At 38.8% G+C, this 19,709-nt stretch overlaps 1 protein-coding gene across 7 annotated transcripts in view; it reads left to right on the top strand.

Annotated features, from left to right (window-relative positions):
* FAM184A (family with sequence similarity 184 member A) overlaps positions 1-19,709 on the top strand; it is a 119,707-nt gene that overhangs the window by 38,641 nt on the left and 61,357 nt on the right. For all 7 annotated transcript variants that reach the window (XR_010126766.1, XM_054490351.2, XM_054490352.2 and 4 more), the window contains exons 2-3: positions 15,472-16,326; positions 17,180-17,315. Coding sequence is in view for 6 of the 7 variants with exons in the window: in XM_054490351.2 (XP_054346326.2) it covers positions 15,472-16,326; positions 17,180-17,315 (991 nt within the window). In the remaining variant the exon portion in view is untranslated. The remainder of the gene's footprint in view (positions 1-15,471; positions 16,327-17,179; positions 17,316-19,709) is intronic.

Genomic DNA, 19,709 nt, shown 5'->3' with positions numbered 1-19,709 from the left:
GGTGAGGCATAGAAATCTCTTACCACTAGGAAGATATCCAAGTCACGGCACCAAATATGTTAGCGGTGAAAGAGATCTGAGGTACCCCGAGTTACCGGCAGCAAATCCATACGGGTCCACAGCACCTTCAGTCTTTGCCTCCTCAGAAGAAAGAATTCAACTGAGGGGCATAAAGCAGAAAAACAGACTGAGGCAAGTTCCAGAGCAGGAATGGAAATTTATTTAAAAGGCCTTAGATTAGAACAGGAGAAAGGAAGGTGCACTTGGAAGAGACCCAAGCAGGCATGTGAAGGTTAAAGAGAGAAGGTCAAGTCCCCGTTTAACCTGATGCTAAGACTTTTATAGGCTCACCTTTTTCCCATGATTTTTCCCTAAGGGTGGGCTGCCTGCATGTGCAGAGCATGCGTAGTGTGTTTAGGGAGTTATACACATGCCCATCCGAGGCTTTCTTCCTTTTTCCAGTGTAGTGTACCCAGAAGATACTTTGCCATTTTTGTCTCTTAATCTGCATGCCCAGGAAGTTGCTTCTCCCTGGGGCCTGCATCCAATTAACATTTCGATGTTAACAGGTGTGGACCATCAGGAAATGGCCTGTCCCTGGTGCTGCTGAATTATCATTTTTAGAGAGGCAGTGTCATAATTGCCAAACTATCACCTGACATTTCTAGTGGGGGGCTGGGGCAGAGCCCTGTCCTGCCCCAGTCTTGCCTAGCTGTGATACCTGTAACACTGTCTATTCCTTCCTCCCTCTCCTCAACCCCTGGCAACTACTGGTCTATTTACTGTCTTCATACTTCTGCCTTTTCTAGAATGTCATGTAATTGGGATCATACAATATGTAGCTTTTTCAATTTGGCTTCTTTTACTTAACAATATGCATTTAAGATTTCTTCATGTTTTCCCATGGCTTGATAGTTCGTTTCTTTTTATCTCTGAATAATATTCCATCGTCTGGATCAGTTTGTCCATTCACCTACTGAAGGACGCCTTACTTTTGAGATTTGGCACTTTTGAATAAAGCTGCTTATAAACATCTGTGTGCCAGTTTTTGTGTGGACATATATTTTTAACTCATTTGAGTAAATACCAATTCCTGGATTGTATGATAAGAATGTGTTTAGTTTTATAAGAAACTGCTCAACTGTCTTCCAAAATGTCTACAATATTCTCACAAGCAATAAATGAGAGTTCTTGCTGCTCCATATTCTCATCAGCATTTGCTGTTGTCAGTGTTTTGAGTTTTGGCCTAGATCTAATATGTGTGTGGTGACATCTCACTATTTTAATATGGAAATCATTATTGATATTAAGCATATTTTCATATACTTATTTGCCATGTACATATCTTTTTTGGTGAGGTATTTATTGAGATATTTTGCCCATTTAAAAATCAGATTACTCATTTTCTTATTGTTGAGTTGTAAGTGTTCTTTGTACATTTTGGTTAAGTCCTTTATCTTTTGCAAATATTTTCTCCCAGTCTGTGGTTGTGAGTTTTTTCACTGAATCCCTCTGCTTTTTGTACCATGCCTCATCCCTGACCTCCTCTTGTTACAGGAAAGGGGTCCCGATCCAGACCCCAAGAGAGGGTTCTTGGATCTCGCTCAAGAAAGAATTCAGGGCTGGTCCGTGGTGCAAAGTGAAAGCAAGTTTATTAAGAAAGTAAAGAAATAAAATAATGGCTATTCCATAGACAGAGCAGCCCTGAGGGCTGCTGGTTGCCCATTTTTATGGTTATTTCTTGATGATATGCTAAACAAGGGGTGGATTATTTATGCTTCCTCTTTTTTAGACTATATAGGGTAACTTCCTGACATTGCCATGGCATTTGTAAACTGTCATGGCGCTGGTGGGAGTGTAGCAGTGAGGACAGCCAGAGGTCACTCTCCTGGCCATTTTGGTTTTGGTGGGTTTTAGTCGACTCCTTTACTGCAACCTGTTTTATCAGCAAGGTCTTTATGACCTGTCTTTTGTCTTTATGACCTGTCTTTTGTCATGACCTCCTATCTCATCCTGTGACTTAGAATGCCTTAACAATCTGAGAATGCAGCCCAGTAGGTTTCAGCCTCATTTTACCCAGCTCCTATTTAAGATGAAGTTGCTCAGGTTCACATGCCTCTGACACTCTGTGTCCAGCATCCCCAAGCCTACAGTCTCTTTAGCTCATTTTTTCTATTTGTTTATCTATTTTTTTTTTTTTTACTAGTGGAGGAGAGATTAATTTCCTGTCTGCTTGATTCAGGTGACAACTGGGGGTTTAACTGCCCTTTGCAAACTAGAAAACAACCTCCTGTTATCAGCCTCTTATCTGTGTGCCCCACCTGCTCCTCTTGTGTTTCTAGGGCTGTGCTGGACAAGTCAGATTTCTTCTTAGTGATTTTTCTCTCTCTCAACACTAAGGTTTTACCTTCTTCTATTCTGACAAATTATTTCGTATTTCCTCATTTGCCTTCTGTCCTCACATATTGAGATTCAGGTAAAGATGCCTTGTAGATAAAACTTTGTCCAAGATAGAGTTTACCTTTGTCTTATTTTCTTTTTTGCTTTAGACTGCTTTTCAAGAAGAGAAAGAGGTAGTTTTTGACTTCATTTTCTTGCTTGTTGATTTTCTAAAGTAAAATTTTGAAGGTTGAAACTTATCAGTGTCTTCTGTAGTATAAAACACAAAAAGAAATGGCTTTGCCAATGCTTAGCAAATATTATTTTTACGTATTCTAAATTAAGTTATACTACCACAATTAACCTATGTGACTGTTATTTTATTATTTATTTTTCTTTTTTATTTGTTACTGGATGTTGTCATTTTTTATTCCAAAGGGAAAAACACAGTTTTGGTGTTGCCATCTCATTGAAGAATATTGAGGGTGTTTTTATTGGTCAGATAGCAAACAGTGAAGGCATGTTATCAGAATAAACCAATGACTATTATCAAAGCCAGGTGTGGTGGCACATGCTTGAAGTCCCAGCTACTCAGGAGGCTGTGGCAATAGATCACTTGAGCCCAGGAGTTCAAGGCCAGCCTGGGCAACATAGTGAAGCCCTGTCTCTTAAAAAACTTAAAAACAAACAACAACAACAAAAAAAACCCTCAAAACTGCTATCCTTTTGTCCTGCTGTCAATTAAACTATGATATTCAATTGAATGTAAGATGAACCCTGATTTAAGAAATGTTCAAATGTGAAAGAAAAAAATCTGTCTTAGAACCATGGCCTAGTACCATTGTAGGCATACAAACAGAAAAATATACAGAGATTCTAAATCTTAAAATTACTATAAAGAGACTTTTTGCAGTTAAATTTCAGGGACAAATTAATAACCAGGAAGTTTTTAACTTTAACTGACATTCCGTGGCACTCACTCTCTCAGTGTCCAGGATTATTGGGCCACACCAACCACAAAAATCATTCACATTTTGTGCCTTAACTGAAGTCGCTTTCCTCGTAGTTCTTGACAACTGACTTTGCCCTTTTATGCCTTTCTAATTACTGCAATCTTTATCCAGTTCTTTCTGCTGAAAACTTATTATGCCATGTCACAGTATTCTGTACTATACAGCTTGACACTTAATATATATTATCTAAAATTGTCTGCCATTATATTTTATGCCAAAATAAAAATATGTTTTATTTTGAGCAGGTCTGTTTAAGAAAGATTAAGAACATTCATACTTTTCTTTGCCAGAATGCATATAAAAAAGTACTGAGCATTCACAAAATGTTTGTTGTTTTGATTTTTGTTGTTGTTGAAGTATGGTAGCACAGATCCCATTGCACAGATCTTGAATAATAGCTGTATAATAGGACTTCTGCTTGCTGTTTGAGAATTCAAGTTAAATCTGGGGAAACAGATGTATTCTACATTACCATACACAAAGATACCTCCAACGTTATTAGACTTTATCAATATTTTCCAAAAGATTTCCCAGCAATAATTATAGAATCATATAGAGAGGAAATACATCTTTAAAGACAATTTCCCAATGCAATTGGATTTTAAAGTTCTTTTAAAATTAGAGTTTTATAGTGCCCTTGGCTTAAGTAAATCCAAATGAGCTCCTTCTGTGAACTGTCTTGTAAATGTTTCATTTGGACACACGTCTGTTGATGACATTCATTTGATTACATAATGTATGAAGAATGGCTTTTGTGTTTTGATTTTCCTTTCTAGTTAAAATAAAAAAAAAGACATTGGACCAAGGGAAAAAAAAGAAGTGAATCATTTATGGGGCTGAACTATTCTGCGTAGGTAGCATTTGTTCCCATTCTATTCACGTTGAACTCCAGATCTTCAGTGCATCTCTCTAGTAGATCCTGTTCTAGTCATTAATAGGAAATAGATAAGTGACTCAATATTTTATATTAATATGGTGTCAACGAAAAGAGTCAAACTCTGTAAAATATTTGAAGAGATATATTCTGAGCCAAATATGAGTGACCAATGTCCCCTGACACAGCTCCAGGAGATCCTGAGAACATACGCCCAAGGGGGTGGGGCTATAGCTTGGTTTTATACATTTTAGGGTGGCATAAAACATAAATCAATACACGTAAGATGTACGTTTGTTCCATTGGGAAAGGTGGGACAACTCAAAAGGAGGGGGACAGGGTGGGGGTTTCTGGTCATAGGTGGATTCAAAAAAATTTTTTTTGGCAGCTGGTTAAAAGAGTTGTTACCTAAAGACCTAGGAGTGTCTGGGTTAAGATAAGGTTGTGGAGATGAAGGTTTTATTATGCAGATGAAGCCTCCAGGTGGCGGGCTTCAGAGCTCTTATCAGACCTAAAAAGATGCCAGACTCTGAATTCTCTCCTGGATCAGGGAGAACACCTGGAAAGGGAGGGGGATTCTCCACACAATGTAGATTTTCCCCACAAGGGACAGTTTTGCAGAGCCATTTCAAAATATGTCAAAGAAATATATTTTGGAGTGAAATACTTCAGTTTCTTTCAGGGCTTGCTGTGTGTCCTGTAAACCTGGCTGGAATTTGGTGTCTTATTGCTACAAAAAATCTGCTTCATCAGTCTTAAAATCATTGTTTTAATGTTAATTCTTGTCAGCTGTCCCTGAATTCCAGTGGGAGGAGGGTATAATGAGGTATATCTGACCCCCTCTTCCTATCATAGCCTGAACTAGTTTATCAGGTTAACTTTGGAATGCCCTTGGCCAAGAGGAGGAGTCCATTCAGTTCTTTGGGGAACTTGGAATTTTATTTTTGGTTTACAGTGGGTTAAAAGGTTTTGTTAAAATCCTCTTTAAATGTCTAACCGGCCAGTTGCTTTTTCTTCCACTCTCACAGCCTCTTAAAAAAAGTCTTTCTGTAGTTGTGAACAGTCCAATTCTGACCTTTGGCTCACAAACTCCACTTAGGAAAAGAAAGGACATGTGGTCCACAGAGACAGCTGTTATTACTCAGGCGAGCCCTCCTAAAGGGCTTGCCACACAGGAGTAGGTTGGTTTGTCTTAGGGACTAAACCTTTTGTAAACAAAATTCATTTTCTAATATTTTTTCTTATCTCTTAATACTGAGTCAGACATTACAAAAGAAGAATACTAGTTTAGCGGAGGGTTGGGGGAAAGGTAGTATAGGAAAAGCATACTGATAAAATGTGCCCTGATAATGTATTAGATACTGTAAGCAGTGGTAGGATGGATTGAGGAGCCACAATGTAAGATTTCCACAAAGAGAAACTTGACATTAAAAACCTATAAAATAAAGACTATAAAAATATATGCATTCTAGAAAACATCCAGCCTAGGTGCTCTAAAAAATGTTAATATGATGAGATAAAAAAACAAAAAGCAAAGATTTTTTTTTTTTTTAACTATATATTAAAACAGACTGAAAGAATATGATGACTCAATACAATGTGGGATCCTTGATTGGATCTTCATTGACAAAGAAAAGCTACTATAGATTTCACTACTGGAATAATTTGATGAACTTAAATATAGGCTGTGTGTTAGATAATATTCTATTAAGTTAAATTTCCTGGGAATAATAATGCTACTGTCTTTGATCTTATGAAACAATGTACTAAGATATTTAGTGATGGGTTCTGATAGCTGCAACTTATTTTCAAATGATTCAGAAAAAAGAAAATTCATGCATATGTGTACACAAATGCTTGGTGGTGAAAGAGTTTGGGATTTTTCTTTCTAACATTCACTTTGCACTAAGTGATATTCTATGAGTTTTGGTTCTTCCTTTTTTCTTTAGAATGCATGTTCGTTTATGATCTCATTTTAATATTTTTTCTTTCATCTACCTCATTTTATTAGCCTGAGGTACTTGGGACTATTTCTTGAATTTAATTCTCTCTCTCTCTCTCTCTCTCTATATATATATATATATATATTTTTTTGAGACAGTGTCTCACTCTGTCACTCATGCTGGAGTGCAGTGGCATGATCTCGGCTCACTGCAGCCTCTGCCTCCCAAGACAAGCAATTCTCCTGCCTCAGCCTCCTGAGTAGCTGGGATTACAGACGCGTGCCACCATGTCTGGCTAATTTTTGTACTTTTAGTAGAGATGGGGTTTTGCCATGTTGGCCAGGCTGGACTTGAACTCCTAGCCTCAGGTGATCCACCTGTCTGGGCCTCCCAAAGTCCTGGGATTACAGGTGTGAGTCACTGCACTGGCCTAATTCCATAACTTCTTTAGTTTCTTTCTTTCTTTTTTTTTTTTTTTTGAGACAGAGTCTCACTCTGTCGTCCAGGCTGGAGTGCAGTGGCATAATCTTGGCTCACTGCAACCTCCACCTCCTGGGTACAAGCGATTCTCCTGCCTCAGCCTCCTGAGTAGCTGCGAATACAGGCACCTGCCACTATGCCCAGCTGATTTTTTGTATTTTTAGTAGAGACGGAGTTTCACCATGTTGACCAGGCTGGTCTCGAACTCCTGACCTCATGATTTGACCACCTTGGCCTCCCAAAGTGCTGGAATTACAGGCGTGAGCCACCGCACCTGGCCTTTTCTTATGTTGCAATGATTAATCCTGTCATCCAGATAATTTAGGTAGCATAAATGTGTGCTCTTATTGATCACCAGTAGAATAGGTAAGAAAATATGGAGGGATTTGTGCAATTTCATCACCTCCAAAGCAAGCCAGCTTTAAAAACATTTTATTAACATGCCCTTATACAGTAAGGATGACATATTGAGATGTGGTGCTAATACCCTGGCTCCAAACGGTGAACCATTTTATAGAAACATAAGATTCCCTTAGTTAGCTACTTAGGGCTCATCAGGAATATTTAATTTTTTTAAATAAATTGGGTAATTTGCAAAAAAAATTATATTTATAAGTCTGGTCTGGGAGTACCATTGAATGTAAATTGAGGTACAGAGGTTTAGTGTATATTATTGCTCTGAAACCCATAGAATAGCCTCTGACAGAAGGAAGTAACCCACTGTTTTTGAGAAGTTTGAGAGTTTTCAATATTCTTTAACTCTGATGTCTTATGGCTCAAGTAACCTTTTGGTGATTAGCTCAACCAGAAGAAATGAAGATTTAACAATACAAACATTCTCTTTGTTTAAAATGTACCAGATCTTTTTTTAAACAATTACTGAATCCGAGATTACTCTTTTATTAACTTGGTAAGCTACCTTTTGCCTCATGTAGTGGTTATGTATTCTGAGGGAGAGTCTTCTCCCACCCTTTTTCTTCCCTTCCCTTGCCACCTCCCTGCCCCCTCCCTTCCTCTTTTCCTCCCTTCCTCTTTTCCTCCCTTCCTCCTCCTCCTCCTCCTTCCCCTCCCCCTCCCCCTCTTCTCCTGCTCCTCCTCCTCCTCTTCTTCCTTCTCCTCCCTCTCCCTCTCCCTCTCCCTCTTCCCTCTCCCTCTCCCCCTCCCCCTCCCCCACCCCCTCCCTGGTCTGGAAGGGATAGAGAAGCAGTATCCAGAATTTAATAGTAAAAAAATAAGACTGAGACTGGCAGTCATGCAGTCAATGTTAACCTATTAAAAAGGTTTAATATTTTCTGATTATAATAGGAACATACATTCATTATAGAATGTGTAGAAATACTGAAATCTCGTCAGTAAAAATTTGGTTTATTTCTTTTCTTTTTTTTTTTTTTTTTTTTTTTTTTTGAGACAGAGTTACTTTGTTGCCCAGGCTGGAGTGCAGTAGCATGATCTTGGCTCACTGCAGCCCTCCGCCTCCCAGGTTCAAGCAATTCTTCTGCCTCAGCCTCCCAAGTATCTGGGATTACAGGCATGTGCCACCATGCCCAGCTAATTTTTGTATTTTTAGTAGAGATAGGGTTTCGCCATGTTGATGAGGCTGGTCTTGAACTCCTGATCTCAGGTAATCCGCCCACCTAGGCCTCCCAAAGTGCTGGTATTACAGGAGTGAGCCACCGTGCCAGGCCTGGTTTATTTCTTTACATATCTATATCTATATCTATATATCTATATATCTGTACTCACTTTTTCCTCCTGTAAAATGGGATCTTACTGTATGTAACGTTGTATACTTGCCTTATATCATTTTTTATTGTATTGTGAAATACTCTTCCAAATGAAATGTGCTTTTGATGGTTTCATGGTATTACACTGTATGAATATACCATCATTTATTCAGTGATTCCCTTAGCAGTGTTAAGCCTGTTGGTGTAATATGCAACAATTAAGGTTCAGTTAAAATATTTTACATTACTAAGCTAATATATATCACTTTAGTGAATGTATGTTATTACAAATGTGCTTTATTACTCTTTCAGTGAATTTACCTTATGACTAATGAGTTAGATTTTAATGGGAACATATTTACATATTGCCAAGATATTATTCAGCTTGAGCTGCCATAATGTAATAACCTAGACTGAGTGGCTTAAACAATAAAAATTTATTTCTTACAGTCTGGAAGCTGGGAAGTCCGAGATCAAGGTACCAGCCAATTCAGTTCCACAGTGAGCACTCTATCCCTGGCTTGCAGGTGGTCACCTTCTTGATGTGTCGTCACACTGCAGAGAGAGAGCAGAAGCAGTCTCTCTGGTGTCTCTTCATGTAATAGCACTAGTCCCAGAATGAGGGCTCCACTTTGATGGTCTCATCTAAACCTAATTACCTCCCAAAGGTCCCGTCTCCAAATACCATCATATTGGGGGTTAGGGCTTCAACATAAGAATTTTTGAGGAAGGCAATTTGGTCCAGAGCAGGCATAAATGAGGACTATTTCAGAAACTTCTTATTTTACCTAAGTATCATTTTAAATCTAGGATCTAGAATTGTTCTCATTTTATCTATGGGAAAGATTATCTGATTTATCATAGGAAAAAAAAGATTTATCATAGGAAAAGTAAAAATTACTATTGCTTATTCATCATGAAATACGTAATTAAATTATGCATCATTGGCATAAAATGGAACTATGAAATGTTACATAGTTCATAAAATGAACTATGAAATTGCTGAAATGATGCCTATACTATTCCATTCCATGAATGTTCATAGTTCCATAAGAAGTGCAAATGTCTCTTAATGTCTTTTAAAGTACTTTATGAAAAGAGACTTTAAGAGAGTTTTTTTTTCTATTTGTAAAAAAATAGCCAATTTTATGGGTGATTATGATCATTTACTAAAGTTCGTTTTAAAATTAGTCTCACCCTCTCCATAAATAAATAATACAACTAATAAAGAAGTCTTACCATGTTTTAGTGCCTTACATATATTTTTTTAAATAGTTACATAACATCAATTTTTGAAATTTCAGTGATTGGTTGATCTTATATCAATGGTGCTACTAAGGCAGATAATAAGATCTTTATTTAATATTTGAGAAACTCAAAGCTTGAAGAAATTAAGTGATTTTTTTCTAGTGTCAAACCTTTGTTATATCTTCTGTATGTTCAAAGAACATAGGGAATTTTTATATTACCTTGATCTGAAAAATAGTGTTCAGAGAAAGACACTAATAAATAGTTACCTTTATAATTACATAGAAAAATGAACAATTAGAGGATACTATATCCAGTTAAGCTCAACTTGAAAATTCATATATAGCATTCTTACTTAAAAATAAGTTAGTAGTGATATATTTCAAGTGATCACTAATGAAAGCAGTATTAATTTGTTATTATGTTTGGCTTCATTTTGTTATTTCTTTTTTAAGTTTTTAGAAACTTATTTAACATTGCTTTCCTTGGGAAATACCAATATATGGTCAGCATGAATATATATTCTTTTATAAAATATGTTCCAGAATCTCTTAATTGGTTTTCTCAGTGTATGAGTGGTAGTGGAAAGAACCCTGTACTATTTAATAAGGAGTAAACCAAGCTAGTGCAAATTTAGGTCTTTCATTATTTTTTATTTGTGGCTGCCAATTTTGGCTGATAAGATGGCTTTTCTATGTATAGATTAGAACAGGAGTTTGTAATAAGGTGTTTTCCACAACTACTCAGCTTTGCTGCCATAGTGGGAAAGCAGCTGTAGGCAATACATAAACAAGTGGACATAACTGTGCTCCAATAATATTTTATTTATTAATACAAAGACAAGCAGCAGCCATATTTGGCCTACAGGTTGTAGTTTGCTGACTCCTGCATTACAATATCAAGTGAAATAAAAGCTCTTCACTGTAATATTTTTAAAATTATTTGTCATGTTTTGTTTACTTAAATCCTATTCTAACTTAATGCTTTAATTTGTACGTTTTTCTTTTTAAGTTTCACCTTTTTGATTGCTACAGTGCTTTTATACCTTCAGCTTCTTTTTAGGCTCTCTAATATCCTCATACATCTTTCCAACCTTATCAAGACTCCTCCAAATTTAATTACATGTTTACTGACAATCAGGAGTGAGTGAGATAAGGCAATGGAGGTTCTAGATATAAAGAAAAGATAGACTCTTATGGATTTGGGTGGTCGTGGAAGACTCATTAAAGGAGGCAGGACTGGAACTGATTCATCAAAGCTTCGAGGGAAATTAAATATTAGAAAAAGAAGATTATTTCAATAAATTGTCGAAAAGGGGAAACTCACATATTTCCTCCTTCCCTCATTTCATCCCCAAAATATGAATTCCACCAGGGACTGGTTCTTTCCAAGATCATTTCCTGGAGCAGAATGCTAAGATGTGACTTAGTTCTCTCTTTGGATTTTACCTCGTTGAATTCTCTTTTCCTTCCTTGTAGCTAGGACTGACCAGCCTTGGAAAGGCCTGAAGCCTGTGGCCTATACCAGCTTTCCTCTAGGCACTCTAGCAAATGGGCTTCTCTCTGGCTGGTTGGCTTGTTTTTCCTTAGTGTCCCTATTTGAGATAAGAAAAAACAGTTTTTCCTACCCTTACACTGGATAGAACACATAACACCTCACCTCTGGTCACCAACATGTGTGTGGGTTTTCTCTCCCAACAACCAGTTCTCTAGTGGACACCAAATGAGTATACTATAATTCAGTTCATTTCTGACACTGTCTGCCTGAAGATAGCATCAGATCCCACAGGTTAAAGGCTCAATCCCACAAGATTGTCCTCATTCAGATGCCAACCGCAAGTTCTTCTGGCAAAAAAATAAGTAGGGGGTTCACACTACCCTCCCTTGGGTTGGATTAATTTGCTAGAATGGCTCTCAGAACTCAGCAAAAAGTGTTTACCCCCCATTTATAGGGTACAGAAGAAGTTAGTTAGATGGAAGAGATGCATAGGGCAGGGTCTGTGGGAAGGAATGTGGAGTTTCTTTGCCTTTTCCAGGCATGCCACCCTCCCAGCACCTCCACGTGTTCAGAAATCTGGAAACTTGACTTTTGTGTTTTTATGAAGGCTTCACTGTGTAGGCATGGTTGATTAAATCATTGGTTGTTGGTGATCAACTCAACTCTCAGACCTTATCTCCTCCCTAGAGGTCCCTGTATGGGGCTGGAAGTTCCAACTGTATAGTCACATGATGGGTTCCTCTGGCAGCCAGCCCCAATCCTGAGGCCTTCCCAAGAGCCCACTAGGAGTCATGTCATTAGAACAAAAGATGCTCCTATCACCCAAGAGATTCCAAGGGATTTAGGAGCTCTACTGTTAAAGAACTGAACTGGAGTCTGCTCACCTGGCACAGTGAAAACACACATCAAGGTTTTTGCAGTGACAGAAAGTTGCCTATTGCAGAGCGCTAAGCAGGGGGGGACCAGCCAGCTAAATGCTCAAATCTGGCCTCCCTGATGGCTTGCAGGCAAGGATTTTTAAAGGCAGGGGTAAATTTCAAGAAAGCAGAAGCTACAGGAAAAATCATAAATCAATACAAGGAGGTTACACATTGGCTTAAGCTTAAAAGGGCAGGACATTTGAATTGGGGGGCACTCACAGGTGGTAGGTAGATTCAGAACTCTTCAGATTTGCAAGTGATTAAGGAAGGGAAGCTTTGTTTAAAACATTTAAGTTCAGTAGAAAAATGCTGACTTGCTAGAGGGAATGACTTCTTTAAGTTCCTCAGGAAGAAACTTACTAATAAAACAGGGTAATAGCTAAAATTTAGTCTTCATTTCCCCCTTATCTGGAGTCTGTATGCCAGCAGATCCATTCAGTGGGGGTTCAAGCCTCTAAAGGACAACTCAAGGATGTATGTTAGGATGTTATCTTTAGTTTCTGTAGGAAAAGCAAACATCTCTGGAGCTTTAACTTCCTTGGCTATTGTTCTTAGGATACTGTTACCTTCTCGTTTAACAAGTTGCTGAATTACCTCCGGGGCTAGCTAGATGCCTGGAATTTTTCTTAAAGGAACTTTGGGGTTTTCCTTTATTTCCATGTTTGGGGGTTTGCAGGTCCCTAAAAGGAGAGGTGGGGTCCCTGCTATATTTCACTGTATCCAATGATCCTATCACACAGGAAATTACAAAAGTCTTAGGAGCTGTATGTCAGGAACTGGGGGCAGAGACCAAATATGTATTTCTTATGTAAACCAGAAAGTATGTGAGACAGGTCTCAATCAATTTAGAGGTTTATTTCGCCAAACTTAAAGACCATGGTCTGTGACACAGCCTCAGGGAGTCTTGAGAACATGTGCGCAAGGTGGTTTGGTTACAACTTGGTTTATACATTGTAGGGAGACAGAAGTTACAGGCAAAAACATAAATCAGTATGTATAATGTTCAGCCTGGAAAGTGGGACATCTCTAGGTGGGCGTGAGGGAGGTTTTAGGTCATAGGTGGATTCAGGGATTTCCTGATTGGCAATTGGTTGAAAGAGGTAAGCCCTGACTAAAGAGTTAAATTCAGCATAAAGAAATGCTTGAGTTTAGTTAGATAAGGGGGTTGTGGACGCCAAGGTTCTTGTCATGTAGATGAGGCCTCCAGGTAGCAGGCTTCAGAGAGAATAGATGGTAAATGTCTCTTATCAGACCTTAAAAGGTGTCATGCTCTCTGGAGAAAACTGAGTATGGGAAGGAGATTCTCTACAGAATGCAAATTTACTTTACAGGAGGCAGCTTTACAGGGCCATTTCAGAATATGTAATGTCAAACAAAAAAATTTTAGGGTAAAATACTTTGATTTTCTTCAGGGCTTGTAATAAAATACCAAACTCCAACCTGACTCTTGGTATAGTATCACATGATGTTTTTTGGAATTTGGTATTTTATTGCTATGAAGAGTCTGTTTTGTCAGCCTTATGATCTCTGTTTTAATGTTAACGTCGGTCAGTTGTGTCTAAACCCCGAAGTGTAGAGTGCAGAAAAGCCCAGCATGTCCAATCCATAATGAGGCATGTCTGACCCCTCCCTTTCAGTCATGGCCTAAACTAGTTTTTCAGGTTTCTTTGGGGTCCACTTGGCTAAGAGGAGGGTCCATTCAATCTGTTGGGGGCTTAGAATTATATTTTTGGTACACTTATTGTATCACAGATCCTTTCAGTCTTTTATGGCCATTTGACTTGGTAGGCGGATATGACCCAAGGGGATGGGAATAGGAAGTCAGTCAGCTTTCTTGGCTTATAAGCTACCTTTATGAGTAAATGTGTAAATGAAGGAGTCCTGCTTGGGATCTGTGTTACCTTATTGGGAACATAATTTGGAATTTGAAATTAGGGTTTTTAAAAAAAACAGAATGTGAATAAGTACTTCTGTTCACATTTTTTCCTGTAGACTTTGCAAAAAGGGATAGCATGGCAAGACAGATGGGTTCCTGCCATCTCTCAATCTTTTTACCTTTGGTATGATGGCAGTCCAAGCGAGTATATGGACAGGGCCACTGGATCTGGAAGACAAAGCCCTGTGTGGAGAAAGTGATGCCCCTGTATTGAGGCAGCCTTCTTGTTTCTTCTGCAAGCGCAACTGCAGTCCCAGAGAGTGACAGCCTATCTTTAGCAAGTAGGATCTGGAGTTACTGTGGTATTTGGAGAGCCAGCAAGTCTGCCACAGTTACCTCAGGCTGCATGAATAATTTCTTTACAAAAAATGGCAACACTTTTCCATCATAACTGCAGTTTCTGGTATCTGATGCTGGAATTCATTTCTAAAGCCAGAGTAATATCACATTAAAATGAGCAAATCTCCAGACACTGATTTTTAGCTGCTGGATTTTTTGATTGTATAGTATTTACTTCTTTTCGCTTCAGGAGAAAGAAAGGGGGCACATCTCTAAGCCTTAAATAACAGTCATGAATATTTCACCGTGTGACCACAGTGACATGATGGAGGGCGTCCGAGGAACAGAGGGAAGGAAGGATTGTGTTACTGGGCAGGGAATTTGTTGTCATTTGAAATTAAGGTTGGGACATCTCAGTGAAATCATTAAAACCTAGGAACTAAAATGAAAATAAAGACCTGTACTCAAAACACTGGCTTAAGGAATTGGGTTGCTTGGAGGCAGAGAGAAAATTAGCCAATGAGTAAAACTACAGCATTTGAAATATGAAGAGAAAAAGTACAAATTGGGTTTTATAAAGAGATCACTAGAAACTTGAAGAGAGAAGAGGATCAGCTTTAAAAGCAAACTATAGGGGAATTGGGAAAGGAAAGTTTAAAATTTGAAATATTTAAACAGGCCATTACAAAGATAAAAGGCTTTTAGGAAGACTTAGGGCCTAGGGCTTCTCCTCATGTGAAGCCTCTCGTATTTCTAGGACACCAATATAGGGCAGAGTCTTACTATGAGACTTTTTCTCCTGAACACCGCTTCACAGTCCCCGGTAAGCTAGATTGGGACATATGAGGACTCCTTTCCTTTAGGCCAGTTGCCTCCTTTGTCCATTTCCTCTTTGCTGTTTCATTTGTAGTAAAAAAACAGTCTTAAATTTGAATGCTTTAAAATTATAACTAAAAAGTCTTTAAATGCAAATCTTAAGATTGTTCTAAGATAGAAATTTGCTAAGCAAATCAATCTATGAGTACAAAAACAATTGCATCAAGTTTCCATATTTAACATTAGCCGTAGCCAATATTTATGTGCATAGAAAAATATCAATCCAAATGAAAGAATTAACTTCAAGTTAGAAAATAATATGCATTCACAATTCTTCTCCCTTCTTATTCAAAACCATGCAGGTAATATATGCTTTAAACACTAAAAATGATGAGCATGAATCTGCAATTCAAGCCCTCAAAGATGCTCATGAAGAAGAAATTCAACAAATTCTTGCAGAAACAAGAGAAAAAATATTGCAGTATAAAAGCAAAGTAACAGAGGAGCTAGACCTTAGAAGAAAGATTCAAGTTTTAGAAGCATCATTAGAAGATCACATAAAAATGAAGCAGCAAGCTTTGACAGAATTTGAAGCTTATAAGCACAGAGTTGAGGACATGCAACTTTGTGCAGAAGCCCAGCATGTCCAACGCATAGTGACCATGTCTAGAGAAGTCGAAGAGATTAGAAGGAAATTTGAAGAAAAATTACGGAGCTTTGGACAACTTCAAGTACAGTTTGAAAAAGACAAACGATTGGCATTGGAAGACTTGCAAACTGCTCACAGACGGGAGATACAAGAGCTATTGAAGTCACAGCAGGATCACAGTGCCTCAGTAAATAAAGGCCAGGAGAAGGCAGAGGAACTACACAGAATGGAGGTGGAGTCCTTAAACAAAATGCTTGAGGAGCTAAGACTTGAACGGAAGAAACTAATTGAGGATTATGAAGGCAAGTTGAATAAAGCTCAGTCCTTTTATGAACGTGAGCTTGATACTTTGAAAAGATCACAGCTTTTTACAGCAGAAAGCCTACAGGCCAGCAAAGAAAAGGAAGCTGATCTTAGAAAAGAATTTCAGGGACAAGAAGCAGTTTTACGAAAAACCATAGGAAAATTAAAGACAGAGTTACAGATGGTACAGGATGAATCTGGAAGTCTTCTTGACAAATGCCAAAAGCTTCAGACAGCACTTGCCACGGCAGAGAACAATGTTCAGGTAAGTAAAGAATATTATATTCAACACATGGATTTTTTTTCTTTTAAATATATTTGTTTTGTAGGCTGGAGAGCAGTCTGGCCCACTTAGAATCAGCGGCTTCACACCACTTAGACTTTTTTTTTTTTTCAACTTTTCTTTTGTGAGAAAAATCAATGACAGGGTAATTTGTATTACCCTGTAGTTGTTATTTCAGAATTTCAGATATTAGGGGCCCAAAAAGACAAGCTTAAAACCTTGTCTAATTATTGGCTAGGCACAGTGGTACACACCTGTAATCCCAGCACTTTGGGGGGCCCAGGCAGGAGGATCGCTTCAGGCCAGGTGTTAGAAACCAGCCTGGGTGAGTGAGCTTAGCGAGACAATACCCTGTTTCTGGGGGGAAAATATTGCTAATTATTTACAAAAGGATTTTAATATTGGGCTTAAAGTTTAAATACATTTTTTTCTTTTCCTTTCACTAATAATGGTTTGCCTGCTAGCTGATATTTAGACTTTGATCAAGAAATTGCTGCTTTCTAAACCTGAATTTAATAGGGGTATTACACAAGTCTGGGGGAAAAAATGCCAGAAGTCCACAAGTTTTGTTTTGTTGGCTTAGAAAATTTCATAGCCATGTTTTTAATATCTGTGCAACATTAGAATGGATTAGAAAGTGTGGAATAGCCTTTCCTGATTGGGTCATGTTTATGAAAATATCAAGTTATAAATCACCAATACTTACAGATTTAAAAATTGGTATATAGTTGAGTATGACTTCTGAATAAGAGAAAGCTGACCCTTATAATTTAAATGAATTATTTAGCTTAGTATTATTCCTGCATTTTAACAATGGCTATTTAATCTTTCTTAGGTTCTTCAAAAACAGCTTGATGATGCCAAGGAGGGAGAAATGGCCCTATTAAGCAAGCACAAAGAAGTGGAAAGTGAGCTAGCAGCTGCCAGAGAACGTTTACAACAGCAAGCTTCAGATCTTGTCCTCAAAGCTAGTATGTGTGACCACAGTTTTTGATGTAATGCTTAGCTAAAATCAACACTTAATTTTTTTTTTTTTTTTTTGAGACAGAGTCTTGCTCTGTCGCCCAGACTGGAGTGCAGTGGCGCAATCTCGGCTCATTGCAACCTCCGCCTCCTGGGTTCAAGCAATTCTCCTGCCTCAGCCTCCCGAGTAGCTGGGACTACAGGTGCACGCCACCATGCTTGGCTAACTTATTTGTATTTTTAGTAGAGATGGAGTTTCACCGTGTTGCCCAGGCTGGTCTCGAACTCCTGAGCTCAGGCAATCCTCCCGCCTCGGCCTCCCAAAGTGCTGGGATTACAGGCATGAGCCACCACGCCCGGCCCCAACACTTAAAAGTTAATTTAAGGTAGCATTTGTTTTTTCTTCTAACATTTTAAAACTATTTAGACTGTAAATATGTTAAAGGACTCAGTATGTTACTAATTACTTATAAGATACACAAATATTTTTTATTTGTAGGAATGTATTTTTATAGAAAACTTGAGAGTTTTCCTTTGTGAGGAAAAATACAAATAGCAGGTAAAATACCAATAAATTAGTCACTAAAAGAAAAACGGGCTGGGCATGGTGGCTTACACCTATAATCTCAGCACTTTGGGAGGCCAAGGTGGGCAGATCACTTGCGGCCAGAGATTTGAGACCAGCCTGACCAACGTGGCAAAACCCCATCTCTACTAAAAATAACAAAAATTAGCTGGACATGGTGGTGCACACTTGTAATTCTAGCTACTTAGGAGGCTGAGGCATGAGAATTGAACCTGGTGGCAGAGGTTGCAGTGAGCCGAGATTGCGCCAGTGCACTTCAGCCTGAGCAACAGAGCAAGGCTGTATCAAAAAAAAAGGAAGGAAGGAAGGAAGGAGGGAGGGAGGGAGGGAGACAGGGAGGGAAGGAAGGAAGGAAACAAGGAAACATTTTATTTATTTTTTTGAGACAAGGTCTTGTTCTGTCACCCAGGCTGGAGTGCAGTGGCATGAACACAACTCACTGTAGCCTGGACTTCCTGGACTTAAGTGATCCTCCCACTTCAGCTTCCTGAGTAGGTGGGACCACAGGCATGGGCCACCTTGGCTGGCTAATTTTTTAATTTTTTGTAAAGATGGGGTCTTGCCATGTTGCCTAGGGTGGTCTCAAACTCCTGGGCTCTAGCAGTCCTCCCACCTTGGCCTCCCAAAGTGCTGGGATTTCAGGTGTGAGCCACCATGCCAGTTTATTTAGTTTTTAGAGATGGGATCTTGTTCTGTTGCTCAGACTTGAGTGCAGTGGCCTGATCATAGCTCACTGCAGCCTCAAACTCCTGGGCTTAAGTAATCCTCTCGCCTTAGCCTTCCCAGTAGCTGGGACTCTAGGTATGCCACGGGCTAACTTTTTTAAAGATGAGATCTCACTGAAAAAATACACGTTTTAAAGTGCTCAAATTAGTTGAACTGTTTGTAAATTACAGCAGTTCATTTCTTAGGGCTTGTTACTAAGGTTCATTTTTACATACTAAAGCTGACTTGCCTATTTCTCAAGTGGCTGGTATGCTTTTTCACAACCATTACTGGAGGAGGTGGGTGACTTGTGTCAGTTCTGAAGTTATATTTTGTCTAAGTGTTCAGTGTGCCCAGGAAGGCTGTTTGAGCTGGTTCTTTGAGGATCTCATTTGATTTTGATTGGCTTATCAGTGAATCTCAGATTTTCCTTCCTCTAAAATAGTTGTTTTTAATAACCTTTAGTGTACATTCGAATGACCTGAAGGGTTTGTGAAACTACAGATGCTGGGCCCCACACTCAGAGTTTCTGATTCACTAGGTCTGGGTGGGTCACATTTCTAACCAGAGTTCCTAGGTGATGCTGGTCCTGGGTACTTTGAGAACCTCTGCCTTAAACTATCCTTTCTATGAGACCTTTTTCTTCACTCACTTTTCATCTCTCTGTCTCTCTCCTCATTTTTCTCCACCTTCCCTGCTTTTTGCTGTCATTTAAGAGATTGTTTCATAACCTTGCTGTCTGTATCTGTGTCTTACACCACCTTAGTTGTTGGTTGGTTGGTTTTTATTTGGAGACGAGGTCTCGCTATGTTGCAGGCCATAGTGCAGTGGCTGTTACAGATGCAGTCATAGCTCACTGCAACCTTGAACTCCTGGGCTCAAACAATCCTCCCACCTCAACCTCCCAAGCAGCTGGGACTACAAGCTCCACCCTAGGTCTTTATCCAGCCTCTTGCCTGCAACAAATTCAGTTTCAACCAAACTGCTATCTGCCATCTTTGTTTCGTACATACAAATTTCTTCCTTTTTGTGTTATAATTTGAAAATAAAGACATTAGAAAAGAACAAATCACTCATTTTGGCGCCACAGTGTCAGTCAGTGCATCCTCTC

Source organism: Pongo pygmaeus, chromosome 5, assembly GCF_028885625.2.
Source record: "Pongo pygmaeus isolate AG05252 chromosome 5, NHGRI_mPonPyg2-v2.0_pri, whole genome shotgun sequence".
In the NCBI taxonomy this organism is placed as follows: Eukaryota; Metazoa; Chordata; class Mammalia; order Primates; family Hominidae; genus Pongo; species Pongo pygmaeus.
Note: the sequence above shows the minus strand (reverse complement) of the source record. Positions and strands in the feature narration are given on the sequence as shown.